Genomic DNA, 14,838 nt, shown 5'->3' with positions numbered 1-14,838 from the left:
TACATATTTTGAAATAATTTAATTTAGACTATTTTATTTGTACTACATAATATCAGTTTGGTTAGAATACAAATAGAATTTTATAGGTATGGGGCTGAGATTCAAAAACGCTATAGTAGTAAGGGTAAGCATGTAGCTAAAAATCCACATTAAAATTGCTAATGCTGCTAATAATAGGGTCGTTTGTAGTGGCCTTCTTGATCTTTTCTCCGCAGCATCACACAACTCTAGTACATTTTTATTTCTGGCCTAAAATGATATTTAACTATTTTACAATCATAGTATTCACTTTTATTTAATTTTTGTTTTATGGAATAATTGCTACCACATAATAAGCTCGGCTTGATAGTTCCTTCAGTAACTTTACTTCATTAGTCATTCTAACAGCAAACAATTTAAAAATAAATATAGTTTTGCAAATATATCGAAACAGAAATTTATTTACAACATTGAAATCTTTAAAATGTCACAAACACCGTGTTTGTCATGAGTTCATTTTATATAATTACCAAGGAGTTAGAACTTACTCTAGCTATAGATATTAAGGCCGATTTACATTATCTTAGTGTTTAGGAGAGTGCTTTAGGATAGTACTTTAGTTGAAACATGTAAACGCTACTTGCTTTAGTAAACGCTACGCTAAATAACTTGCCTTTCAAGTTGTACTAAAGCACTCTCCTAAACACTAAGATAATGTAAATCGGCCTTTAGATGATAAGAAGAGTAAATAGAAACCCGAAGGCTCGTTGTATTAAAACGCGATGCTTTTTAATAAAAATAATTTAATTCAATTTTTCTTACGAACTAGATAATATGTTGTCGTAATACGAAAATAGGTACATAATAAATAGGTAAAACAGAAGTGATATAATATTACTTTACTCGTATTTTACATAATAATAAATAGTGAACTTTGGAATCATTTTGTAAAATTGGTCATTCTTTATATTGAATCAACAAGATACATTGGAAAACATTAATAACAATTTCATAAAATAAATCAAATAAATAAAGATTTCTTAGAAGAGAAAGTTATTTCCACCAAAGAAATCGTTTTGGTGATTATAGATTGCAATATCAAGTTGGTAACAATAATTACGAACATAAACTAATGTCAATTGAATAAAATGAACAGATGGCTCCTAGTTAACACCATTGAATGACGCCAAGTCGTCTCGTTGCTGAAACACAGAGCGCGGTGTAATTTTCTCTCGCTCTTCATTGCCAGCCAAAAACATAGCCAAGTGTTCCTGAAAAGAAGTTATGCGAGAGTTACAACAAGTAACTAAAATTATGCTTTGTCTATTATATTTTCAATATCAATTAAACTTAACTCACAAGGTAGGATTTGGAAGAATCCTGTAGCTGCTGTAAAAGGGTTGTCAGTTTAATGCTCCAAGTCCTCACTTCAGTGATGGCGTTTTCGACGGGGGTTTTCTGCATGTAATAAAAATTAATAGTAGTCCCATTTCCCTGCGAACAAAGTCGTTCCACTGATGCCAACTATGGCGTTTCCCCCACAAATTAAGGGGGAATCAAGATGTCTTGGGGGGTTTTAGAAATGTTCACATTTATTTAGGAGGTACTTTATACAAGATATTTTTCTTAAAATCGCACGATTCTATACAATTTAAGCATAGAAGCCAAGCGACAAACTAAACCAAATATAACTCCAAGCGTGGCTATAACTGAAAACCAAAAAAAAACTATAATGCTAAGGACTCACGAATAATACTTCAAGATCGAAATGTTATACTACTTGAATGTATTTTTGAATGTATATTTAAAATTATCTCTCAAACTGTGTGCTACAAAAACTTTAGAGGGTATTATTGATATTTAGGTAATAATTGAAGTTGGTTCTATGGGGAACAATCTGTAGGAGTTGGCATCATCGTGGTAGCCGTTCTAAATAGTCTTACAGAAAAAAGGTTTGTTGGAGTTTTACGTAAAGTTTTTCATACCTTTAAAAGAGCATCAGCGGCGGCTGACAAATGGCTAGTTACCACTGACAAACCTTGGCGGACATTTCTGAAGAAGAAATGTTTTATATAATTCGATGCTATTTAGACCCCATTTACCAGCCAAAATAATGATAAATAAATGAAAATTAATTATTAGTATCGGACACTTCTAAGCAGATAATTTCATGTTAGTTTTATTAGTATAATATGAAAACTGACTTACATAAAGCTAATCTAAACTATCCAAATATCCGTATCTCGATAGTCTAAAACGTAGCTTCAAATCCTGCAAGAAACTACTTCTTTCTTGTTTACTACGGCTTTGGACAACATCTACTTACTTAATTATTCGCAATATTCGAACTTGGCGCGGAAATCACCATGTCAATCCACAGCGCACGTTTAATTATTTATTAACATTTTTAAAAAAACAAATATATAAAAATTATATAGGTATCTCATCCATGCAACCCTAGTAAGGAAAAAAACTAAAAAAAGAAATATAATGGGTAAAGTGCAAGAAGTGCATAACCAAATCTTAAAAAATAAAAATAAGTAGAATCACCAACGTTATTCAAAAAAAATACTAAAAATAACTAATATCACGCATTCATGAATTACTATGCAATACAAAAGAATAAGAAATACAAGAATTACAAAATTCACGCTTAAACAGGATAGGATATTTTTCATTTCATTAGCTAAATATTATATTATAAAGTTTGTAATATATTATTTGCATAGAAATGGGATGAGGTTTGATTAGTACAAAATTATTAAATATTAAGATTAAAAGATACCTACTTTGGAAGATCGGAATGTGTGTAATTGATCAGGTGTACGACCTTCCTGGCGGTTTCTCTGGCAAGAAGGACCACCAGTTCTTCCAAGGTGGCTGGCCTGGCTTGGTTCTCCGGTTCTGATTGTGAGAGGGAAGCGTACAATTCTTTAGCCTTTTTCCAGGCAAGTACTGGGTCCTTGGCGACCTAAGTAAAAATTTAATGTTATAATAATTATTTATTTATTGCAAGATTATGGTACAAAATGTTAAGGTGATACAATCGCAAATCGTTCGCATATTCTGCCACACACAATGGCGCGCAAATTTGTCTTAAGGAATGTTACATTATTAGTCAGTCAATTATATTATCTAGTCTATTATACACATATATACGTACATTACATCATTAAATTTATATAAATTACGGTGTTTCACGTTGTGTTACATGTTGTGAAATATATTGATAACTTTAAAAAATTAAATGTTCGTATTCAAAAATAATTGAAGATTATCGGTACAATTTACGATAAACCACATTATTTTTTAAAATTGATTATCTAATATATAAAATTCTCGTGTTACAATGTTCGTTCCCAAACTCCTCCGATTCTTATGAAATTTGTTATGCATTCAGTAAGTCTGAGAATCGGACAACATTTATTTTTCATCCCTCTAAATGTTAAGGGTGGTCCCACCCCTAAATTTTTATTTTTTAGACAAAACTTTTTGTATCTATTTTTTTATTAAACCGTAGCTTTAGTGTTTCATGTGACAGAGATGACGCTCTACAAAGCGAGTATCTCTTTCTAAAGCACGATGCGACTTATAAATCGCCTGGTACTGTAATTATCTGTATTAGATAAATTTATACTACTTACCAACTCAGCGACATACACCAGCACATGTATCTGCTCCTTAATAGCCTTGGCTTCGGCCAGAGCCTGTCTGGTGAGTCGTCGCTGCAGTTTCCTCCCGAATCTGGCGCCATGTTGCAAAGCCTGCTCCGCCCTCGCCCGCCCAGATCCGTCGCCGCTCTCTACAGACTCCGCGCTTGTCACTATGATCACCACTACTGGGTTAAGAGGAATTTCGGCCAATCTCAATTGGAATGGTACTACTATTCACTCTTATGTGACAGTATGCCAAGTTCATTTAAGTTTTTTAATTTTTTAATATTAGAAATGCACTTGTACGCATATGTCAAGCAATAATTATTTATTAATATATTTTTATCCATTAATATAAAACGATAATTTGGGATTTGAACGATACAAAAACAAACAGTTGTAACACAACCAGAAAGAAAATTAAAACAAATTTAAAAATTTGGTCCCTGTGGCAGTGTACTTTTAACGCTGGCAGCATTTCCTCCATGTATTGCGATACTAATAATAATAAATAATGTACTTATGTTGGAATTGTTTATTGTCTAAGTGTTTTCTTTGATAATATTGATATGTGTTCGCTGTAAGATTACTTATAAATAAAGATGTTTTGATATTTTCAATAATGCAGTTTAAAACATCGAACAAAGTCCGAATGCACACAAGATATCTCAATAGCTTCCGAGACCACAGATAAACGATCACCTTCGCTTACCATGTGATAACATATGACTCATGGTTAAATAAGAAAACTTAATTATTCCATTCATGTTCAAAAATCTTGATATACCTACATACTCGACTATGTATTTGCGTGTTGCTCCCACGAGAATGTAAGTGCGTGCTCCTATTTCACCATGCCTACTGCTGATAGAGAACAAATCTTTGTTGTTTTTATTATTCATTAAATATTAATTACTTAAAGATATCCTGTGGAACATGGTGCAATGGTTGCAGCTCCTTACAAACATTTTGTGAAACAAAAACTTGACGATTACAAAAATGACGGAGAGTTTATTGCCAGTTCTTTTCATCCTTTCTACGCCCTTGAATTGAGAACTGGCAGTAAATATAAACTAGGAAAGGGCGTTCATCAGTGTACATTGTGTTACCTAAATGAATAAATGATTTTGAATTTGAATACATGATCAGACTAGTTTGAGTCAATGTTTGGGTTTTAGACGTAATTTAGTTTTCACCGTGTGAGCAAGTATTAATTCCACATAAATAGAAAATATCCGTTTAACGTCATGATTAAGTTAAGTTGCACGCCTAGCCACTACAGCTAACAAAATAAAAACCAGAGGCGCTTAGGTCTAGGGCCTTAAGGTTTCTGCATCTGTTTCATGATAATTTGCCAATCTAATAGTCTAATAGGTGATCAGCCTCATGTCTGACTATACGCCGTCGACTTTTTCGGTCTAAGGGGCTTGCGGTTTCCTCAAGATGTTTTCCTTCACCGTTCGAGCGAATGTTATGCGCACATAGACAGAAAGTCCATTGGTGAGCACGGGATCGAATCTACGTTCTCAGGGATGAGTGCTCACTACAGCTAACACTCCATGTTAAATAAAATAAACAAATAAATCTTTTAAAAAGATCGTAGCCAACATTCATCTTTCGTTTTTAACTAGCAATGTATAAAATATTTCTCAATTTGTAATTTTTTTCTAATATAACCATTCAAAATCGAGATTCGTAGCGCCGTAGCTCAGTCGACATACTTTTTGAATTCTAGTAAAATAGAAAAAATATAAATATTTTGACTATCAAAAAACCTAATGAAATAAAGGAAGTAATTAATAAAGTTCAAGGAGTGTAATTGAGAGCAGACATCGCGCAGACAGAAGTACAAATGTGCATCCTAAGCTAATATTGGACTATCGGAAATTACCCTTTGGAATGATAACAATTATAGTACAGATATGGCACCAGTCAATAACAATGTATGATGCATTGATTATATTATCTAGAATGTGTTATATTTTTCACTAGCTTCTTATTTCTTGCATAAGTTCTCTGCCACTCTTACCTAGCCTTATTCCCAGCCAATTGACCAAAACTGGATCGCTTTAATTTATACCTAACATCGAAACTGACAATGTTAAGTTAAAAAAAAAACTTTAGAGGTGTCAAGGGACACCCGGATGGAACGAAATTCCTTTCGATTAATTTATATGTTAATTGGTATCATAACAGTATGATAGATTTTCTCGACACCAATCTTACGACGGAAAAAAAAGCCAACATCACGAGGTGTTCCCAGGCGGTCACCCATCCAAGTACTGACCTCGCCCGACGTTGCTTGACTTCGGTGATCGGACGAGAACCGGTGTATTACAATAGAAAATAGCAAAAAAGTGTCGTGACAACTTTTCGTAAGAATTTTTTCCGTCTAGCCCCCTTTCACAACTCGCGATAAGGAACTTCGTTTCAATATGTATAAGTACATATATAAAAATCATTGGCGCTACTACCTTTTTAGGTCTGGACCTAAGATATCATACCTATCTGTATATGTCATGATCATTTGGTAATCTAATAGGCAAGTAGGTGATCTCCCTTCTGTGCCTGACGCACGCCGTTGACTTTTTGGGTCTAAGGCAAGCCGGTTTCCTCACGATGTTTTCCTTCACCGTTCGAGCGAATGTCAAATGCGCACATAGAAAGAAAGTCCATTGGTCCACGACCTCAAGATTTATACAACCATTGAATCAAAAAATTGTATTTATGCTAGTAGCCTTCACAACCAAATTCCTCATAGTCGTTTGGGGTTATTTTTAAATTTGGCACTTATAAATGACCTAACTCACCATCAGAAGCATCCTGTTGATCAGGTGGCAAGTACTTGTCCACATACTTGTCAGCTGTGGTCAGAGCCCGGTCCAGGGCTGTAGCAGTGACTGCTGTCACCCTGGAGTCAAGCACTGCTGTACCAAGCTGCTTGACGGAATCTGCGCGTCGTATTACGAACCGACGAGTTTCTGTGTATATCTGAAACATTAAATAACAAATATATTCAGATAACTTGAATGTCACCCTGGCTATGATACATTCACGTAGAGTTTTCAAGTAAACCTTCTATGAACCTTGTACCATAGTGACGATGTTTTTATGCCTGTGTATTGGCTGTGCCAAATAACCTGAAATTGTTGGAAAAACACCTTTGTATGGCAATCAAGGTTTATAATAAGTTACCAAAAACATTAAAAGATCTTCCCACTTTTGGAAGAAATTTATTATTAGTGATTATTTGCGTGAAACATAAATAAACAGAAACATTAAATTGTACCAATTGTCTCCAAAACTTATTGAATTTTTCATATTTAGAGCTCATCATTACAATAGAAGCATTTCATATATATATTTTTTTGACGTTCATAAGTGTAAATTGCGTTACCTATGTGAATAAATGATTTTGACTTTTGATATCCTCACACCATTCTTTAAAATTTAAATGTACCTATGCTTAAATCTCTTAATATTAACTAGTGATTAATTTTTATTGTTCATATTAGGCTTAAATTTAAGTTTATCATATTTGTATTAAAGTTATTGATATTAATTTTAAATCGACTTTTGTTTAATTTTATTTGTTTTTTTTAAATATTTGTATTATCTCTTCGTGTATGTCATGTTTGCCTTGTGATTGTCCCATTAAAAATTGTCTTGTTCTTTTACCAATGTATCGGTGTGCCGACCGTTGGCAAGCTTTTACCAAAAAAATTAAAAGTTCAGTAACCACTATGATATTTATATATACATTAAAGTTATTTACGAAAAAGAGAGCCCATATTTTATAAGTAAGTAGGTTATTATCAAGTTCGTGACCTCGACCTCAGTGATAGTAGGTACACTTTATGTTTTCATGTATCATAGCTGTGATAAGTATGAAATCACAGCTATTCCGGGACGTTTTCACTATTATATCTTTTTATAGTTCGACTAGCGGATCCGACAGATATTGCCTGTGCTCACACCTTCCAAACAAAAAAAACCTAATAATGTAAATATTATATATATTTATTACATTATACGTATAATTTGTATTTAAAACAAACTTCGATTATGTTGTATCTTCGATCGTGAAACATGGTATTAACGGTATTTTCTTTTTATAGAACAGTGGGCAAACGGGCAGGAGGCTCACCTAATGTTAAGTGCCCATGGACACTCTCAATGCCGCGAGAGCTCGCGAGTGCCGGCCTTTTAAGAATTGGTACGCTCTTTTATTGAAGGACCCTAAGTCGAATTGGTTCGGAAATACTTTAGCGGGCAGCTGGTTCCACATAGTGGCGGTGCGCGGCAAAAACTGCCATAAAAACGCTCAGTTGTGGAACGGCTGACGTCGAGGTGATACAAGTGGAATTTCGTATTCTGCCACGACGTCCGATGATGAAACTCAGCTGCAGGTATTAGTTCGAACAACTCCTCTGAACACTCGCCATGGAAAATGCGGTAGAAGATGCAGAGTGACCCCACATCTCTACGCAACGCCAAAGGATCAAGCCGCTCGGAGAGGGATTGGTCGTCGACGATTCAAATCGCTCTTCGTTGAATACGGTCAAGTGGAAGGAGCTGATACTGGGGAGCTGGGTTGACATAGGTATTGCTGAAATAAGTATTTATATTTGACACATACGGCCTGCGGCGGTAGATATATGGAGGGTACTTGTTTTTCGACAACATCAAGACTTTTGCAGAGGAATCTATCCAGCTGGTGGATGGGAGTCTCTAGCAGTTGGACAGCTGGTAACGCGAGTTGAACTCCGATGCCTAGGGATTTTTCACCCAGGGTGAAGTACCATCGGATAAGGGCGTTTGACTCCTGTTGAAAAAATAACGCAGATTAATTAAATCTTTATGTAATTAGGTGAAGAATATACGAAGGATAAGGTCAATACTTCGTACGCTTATTTATTTCGTAACAGCAACATAAATTATATACAGTGTAAACTCTTTATAACGAAATTTAAGGGAACGAGCATTTTTATTTGCTATAGAGGTTTCGTAATAGGGAGAGAAAAAATCGTGTATGGGTATTGGGTTAAACCAAATACATTTAAATCAAATTTACGTTATAGAGAGTTTGACACAGCATAACAAAAAATAGTTATACTAATAGTACGAGATCCCGCTGCAGGATTGGTGCGCTCATCGACTATTTGTTTAAAACCAAATTTTTATGTTTATTTATAATTAAGAGAATATATATTTACTAGGGTGCCTATCAAAATTTGGCCGCAATTATTTTTAATTAAATTATTTTTAATTGATTTTTGGTAAAAAATTTCGTTCATTTATTATTTAAATAAAATAACGTCTACATCACGGTAATTAATATGAATATTCTAAAAAACCACGGGTGCCGTTGCGCACCTGGCCGCACCTCTTTGCAGCCAGGTGTAAACAGGTATGATTTCGATAAATTTATACGTTTATAACCTATTTTTATGAATTATATGTCAAATTGAAGCTAATTTTTTTCTATTAATTATCATATAAAGTTGCTTAATTAAATCTGGCCGCAAATAAGGGCTACTGGCTGTTAAAGATAATAAATATTTAAGGTAGAGTGAAAGAGAGTTAGCGCGTAACATCATTTGTCAGACGAGGACAGCGATTGTCGGCTAAGCGACGCTTTTAAGCCATTGCGCATGCGTCGAATGTCAGTGTTCTCAAATTGAATACAGTAGAAGCTCGTTAAGTCGAACCTCGATAAGTCAAAAACCTCCAAATCTCGAAAAAATTCCCTTAAAACACCAAAACCTCCATTACTTGAAATCTTGACCCTCTGTTAATCGAAATAATCACCGAGTCCCTACAAGCCATTTTGGTACATAGTTTTTGGCGTCTCCCTTGATGTTCGACTTATAGAGGTTCTACTGATGATAGATGCAACATTTTTATTCTAACATAAAAAACCACGCTGTTTTGGAGTTTTTAATAAACAACGTTTTATATTTACATTGTTATTTTATTTGTGCATCTAAAAATTATTATATTAATTAATGTAAAATAAAATTGATAAAGATGAAGTCGTGTTTTTTGTGTAACGAAAAAAGCAATGTACTCGACTTTAATAATGTATCATTCCAAAAGTGCTCGCTAATGTTATTGTTTCGTCGTAAAAAAAATATAAACTTCAAAATTTATTATCATTTTAAAAAACCATTTAATATCATTAATATCTAATAGAGATATAATATTTAAGTTTGAATCATTCAAATAATTTGTAATTGGATTATTGCTTCATCAAAATGTTCAACAAATTGCTAACTAGACCGTCGATATTATATCAAATCAATATTAATTTTTTGTTGCAATTTTTAAATTTGTCATTTTGAAAAAAATTACATATTTTTTATAAGTCGTCTCTATTACTCCCCGGTGGTTGAGAACACTAACGTTCGACGCATGCGCAATGGCTTAAAAGCGTCGCTTAGCCGACAATCGCTGTCCTCGTCTGACAAATGATGTTACGCGCTAACTCTCTTTCACTCTACCTTAAATATTTATTATCTTTAACAGCCAGTAGCCCTTATTTGCGGCGAGATTTAACTAAGCAACTTTATATGATAATTAATAGAAAAAAATTAGCTTCAATTTGACATATAATTCATAAAAATAGGTTATAAACGTATAAATTTATCGAAATCATACCTGTTTACACCTGGCTGCAAAGAGGTGCGGCCAGATGCGCAACGGCACCCGTGATTTTTTAGAATCTTCATATTAATTACCGTGATGTAGACGTTATTTTATTTAAATAATAAATGAACGAAATTTTTTACCAAAAATCAATTAAAAATAATTTAATTAAAAATAATTGCGGCCAAATTTTGATAGGCACCCTAGTAGGTACATATATATTCTCTTAATTATAAATAAACATAAAAATTTGGTTTTAAACAAATAGTCGATGAGCGCACCAATCCTGCAGCGGGATCTTAGACCATAAGGATATAGCCATAGATGGAATACATATATACAAAAAGGTTCAAACATTTATGAAAGGAATAAATCAATAAAGCTAGACCATAGCATTTAATATCCATAAATAGGAATTCATAATAAAATAATAATTGCATTACAAAAGGTTCGTTTCTATAAATTATTATATTAAAAATCTAGGGGACAAACAAACTATATTTCATTACCCGTATTCTTGAATAAATCTTTTCTGTCACACCTATGCCGGATTCCACTATGGGAATTTGAGACACTCTCTCTAATGACTCCAGTCTAGGCAGACCAGACTTAGTAGCGGACACTGTAAACAAAAGATATCCATATTAGCTAAATATGATTTTTTCTAAAATTTTTATTATATACTGAATATTCCTTAAATAAAATAATGAAAATATATTTAAAACTTCATGCCATCAGGTCAGATACATTTCTCAAATAATTCGAAGTGTTTTGTAAATAATATTACTACTACTAGTGTTAGTGCACGTTAGTCTTTAGTGCTAAACAGTGGTAGTGATAAAACAGAACACAAGTCCTCCCCTTAATAGACAGTGGCGGATTTACGAATCTTTTGTGCTACCTAATAGAAATCTAACAGATTGTGACGTTTTCTGATGTTTTACAGATAGAAGTCTGCAAATTTTGCCGATGACTCTCCCCTCTCACTTGTCATTGTAAATTTGGTGTCGTAAACTTCCATATTCTAGAGTGAAACACCAAATCAGTAATCCACCTCTGCGCCCTCAGCTCACACTTTGTAGAAGTGAAAAGAGCGAAATTGCAAAACGTGTATTTCCATCTTCCCTCTATCAACTTATACATGTCAATCCTGGATGATTTGTGTATAATTTTGTGGTCAAAAATCAAAACCAAAAATTATTTAGGTGCACTTTCAACGAAATTGTTGTATTGTAAAAATGATCTAGATTCTAGGGCATAACAATAATTGTAGAGGCGAGGGCGGCAAACTTCACAGCCTATAACTTGAAAATTTGTTAATCCGCCACTGAATTGACTGTAAGTAGTATTGGACACTTTTTTATGTTAAATAGAATATTTACTAAATTAGGTTAGACTTAAATTACTTATTAGTCTTAAGTTAGACTAAATAGTAATGTTCGATGATGCTACAGTCCTACACGTGTATTTAAAAAAAATTGAATAAATTCACTTTTATTTCCGTAAAAGATGATTTACGTAACAAATACTCGTAACAAACATTTTTTCATTTCTCTGTGCTTCTTTATTCCTATTATTATTATATATTATTTATTTTTTATTTATATAATTAATATTTTTATTGCACACAGCGTCGGGGGCGTTGCTTTAATGACATAATATTTTTAAACAATGTTGTCAAGTATAAAACTGTTACAAAAGCATATTTAGTATAAGTGTGTAAAGAACACCTATTGTTAAATTTAAATCCATGCATATATGATGTCAACAATAAAAGCTATATATAAATAACTTTTGATATCTAAGAAAAGTATGTTTTTAGCGTCAGCTTTTTACTTAATTATGAAAAATAAAAATTTTCTGTTTAAATAATATTTTATCTTTCTTTTTAATTACGAGTGACCTAAAAATACCTGTCGATCGCTCCTGACTTTCCTTTACTGCTCTTAGGTAGTTCCTTGCCATTCTTGCCACTATCCCTTGTGCCCGCTTATTAACTTCTATTGACACTGTGTCACCGTTATGGAGCCCTTTGCCATTTGACGTCATTTTCCCGCGTAAAATGCGTTGTATTTTAGTTCAGAAATTTGCAAAATTTTAAGTCTTTGATATTTTACTGTTTTATTTTTTTATTAATTACTTTTAATTATTTTAAGAGACGTGATGATCGTATTCGTTCCGTAAGTAACTGAACAATTTTTTCTCGCATAATTTATCAAAGCAAAGGTTATCGTTTTGTATAAAATAAGGTGTGATATGAATTGTTAATGCACTTTGCGTAATGCGTAAAACAAAACACATTTAGGGGTATATATAGCTATAATTTAAATTACTGGAAAATACACGCAATATGTTTGTTTTATTTGTTTTATACTTCGATGGAAAACATACTGTAAAATTAAATTATAAAGAGAGCAACTGGCGGTCTTATTACTTTCGAGCGACCTCTTCCAGACAACCTCTGTAAGGAATAAGAAGTCCAAAACTACATGACATATACAATTACTATAATCTTTAACATGTTTTCACTATTTTCTATTATTGTTGCCTAGAAGAGATCGCTTTTAGGCGATAAGGCCGCCTATTGCTCTAATGTAAGTCTGTACTATTATGTTTATGCAGTGTTAAAAAAATAACAGATATAATTGTATGTATTGAGCTTTGAGGGTTTCTTTATTATTATAAAAATGGTTGGTATGAAGGTTCATCTCCATTCATTATAAAAATCGAGTTAAATGCGGCAAAGAGAACAAAACATCATATTATATGTATTATTCTTTATTTAAAAAACGTAAATCAATTAAGTGCACGGGAACGCGGAACAGACTAATTATAATAATATAAGTTATAAATACGTAATTATGTTGATAAAGAAATATATAATTATACATATAAATAATAATATTTATGTAAATATATCAATCTTTCGGTGACCTTTATACTAAACGACTAATTCATATGAAAGCTTAAAAGTTTTGGTAACATTATTTGATGCATACCATTTGTAATAAATTTATTCTTCTTTTTGGATTTAAAAAAAAGTGTGATCACAGATCTTTTAAAGTCAAAAGCTTTAAATATCTCTGGTTATATATTTTATTAAAACAGCTGCGCAGAAGCCATTTTATAGTTTAGAATTAGTATACAATAATTTTGCCAATTAATTAATTATTTTGCTTATTTCGAAGAACTATATATACACACGACTGTATTTAACAGTAATACAAACCTAAATAAAAATGCACAATATTTTCTTGAAGAGCCCATAACATTTAGGGTATCCAAACGGAAACTTGATAAAATCTAGTTGAAGTTATGAACCAAACAGGTACATAAAGTGTTAAGAATCAATTTTCTGAAGGATATAAGGGGAGGCCAAAATGCGGTTACAACCCACAAAACATTTTACCACCTAACTGCCGGTACTATGCCTCACGATATACAATTTTTTTTTACGAATTAGATGAGGGTAGACAGATTCTAGGTACGAAAGTATCTACAAATTTGATTACTAAAAGGATCCTTTCATGTATTTATTAAGGTTTTAGTGATTTTTAGTCTATAAAACTTTTAATCATTAAAATCTAGTCTCATCAGTCTCTCAAAAGTGTATCGATAGGGGGTATTTTAAAACATTCTTAGGAAACACGCTTTTATTTACGTTAAACAACGTTTAATATATATTAATTACATTAAAAACATAGTTAAACACAAAACCGCATTTTATGAAATAAGCATGTATAATCGCAAAAATCGCTAAATTTCAAAGAGTCCACTTCATAATATTCTCAAGTAATGTAACTAAATTAAATTCAATTCAATCATTGAGTATATGACCTAATATATAAATAAGGATAAAAATACTTACTGGCGGAGTTTCTACACTTTTCTAATGTATGATAAGACACTACTAAACTCGAACACGCAATGCAACCGACTACCGCGTGAAATGTGAATAGACTTGGAAGTTGGAGTCTGTTACCAATGACAGATCTGTCAATATTTGTATTTTAATGTTTACTCATAGATTGTCTAAGTAATTAGAGACTGGACTGTGAACTTTTGATGCACTATAATGCATCGCACGTGATGAAAGTTAATCGCCTGGAAAATATTTAAAAACGGATAGCCGAGTAATTATGACGTTTCCATATACCTTACTTATTGCGGCTTAAGAAACCAGGTTTAATTACTTAATTGAAAACTGCAGGTTTGCTAACTTTTCAATTCAATAATCAAATATCAGCCAGATTATAAGAATTTATTTTAAAACTTTTACAAATAGTAAGATTTTCATTTAAAGTTAATACACTTACGCCGTATTAAAACTGCGCTTATCGTTATCGTTCAACAATTTACACTCAATAAAAAACGATTGATTTTTGTTCTCTTTCAATTAATTTTTTTTGTATGTTTAATTTGCAGACTTCAGAAGATTTGCAGAATAGATTTTGTACACTATAATTGTCGCATAAGTTAGAAGTTATCTTATATAAAATAAATAAAGATATTCTTCTTGAAGATTATCTTTATCTTTATTAGCTACATAGGATGTGGT

At 32.6% G+C, this 14,838-nt stretch overlaps 1 protein-coding gene and 1 long non-coding RNA gene across 10 annotated transcripts; both read right to left on the bottom strand.

The window, feature by feature from the left end:
• Positions 1-5: 5 nt before the first annotated feature.
• Positions 6-538, bottom strand: LOC125049687. Its single transcript, XR_007117044.1, has 2 exons — positions 326-538; positions 6-249 (listed from the first exon to the last, which is right to left on the bottom strand). It is a non-coding gene; the product is annotated as an uncharacterized LOC125049687 (long non-coding RNA).
• A 226-nt stretch (positions 539-764) lies between these two features.
• LOC125049436 (lipid storage droplets surface-binding protein 1) lies at positions 765-14,304 on the bottom strand. Of its 9 annotated transcripts, none has more exons than XM_047648739.1 (9): positions 14,149-14,304; positions 10,790-10,902; positions 8,272-8,457; positions 6,443-6,623; positions 3,624-3,817; positions 2,769-2,950; positions 1,965-2,031; positions 1,339-1,473; positions 765-1,250 (listed from the first exon to the last, which is right to left on the bottom strand). In XM_047648739.1, coding segments are annotated over exons 1-9 (1,167 nt in total). In that variant the 5' UTR covers positions 14,150-14,304; the 3' UTR covers positions 765-1,142. The 9 variants fall into 9 exon arrangements, with proteins under 9 accessions (XP_047504695.1, XP_047504687.1, XP_047504688.1 ...); XM_047648731.1 differs by lacking the exon at positions 14,149-14,304 and adding an exon at positions 12,194-12,488; XM_047648732.1 differs by lacking the exon at positions 14,149-14,304 and adding an exon at positions 12,194-12,488 and having other exon boundaries at positions 3,624-3,814.
• Positions 14,305-14,838: the final 534 nt, after the last annotated feature.

This window comes from Pieris napi, chromosome 5, assembly GCF_905475465.1.
Source record: "Pieris napi chromosome 5, ilPieNapi1.2, whole genome shotgun sequence".
NCBI classification, from domain to species: Eukaryota; Metazoa; Arthropoda; class Insecta; order Lepidoptera; family Pieridae; genus Pieris; species Pieris napi.
Note: the sequence above shows the minus strand (reverse complement) of the source record. Positions and strands in the feature narration are given on the sequence as shown.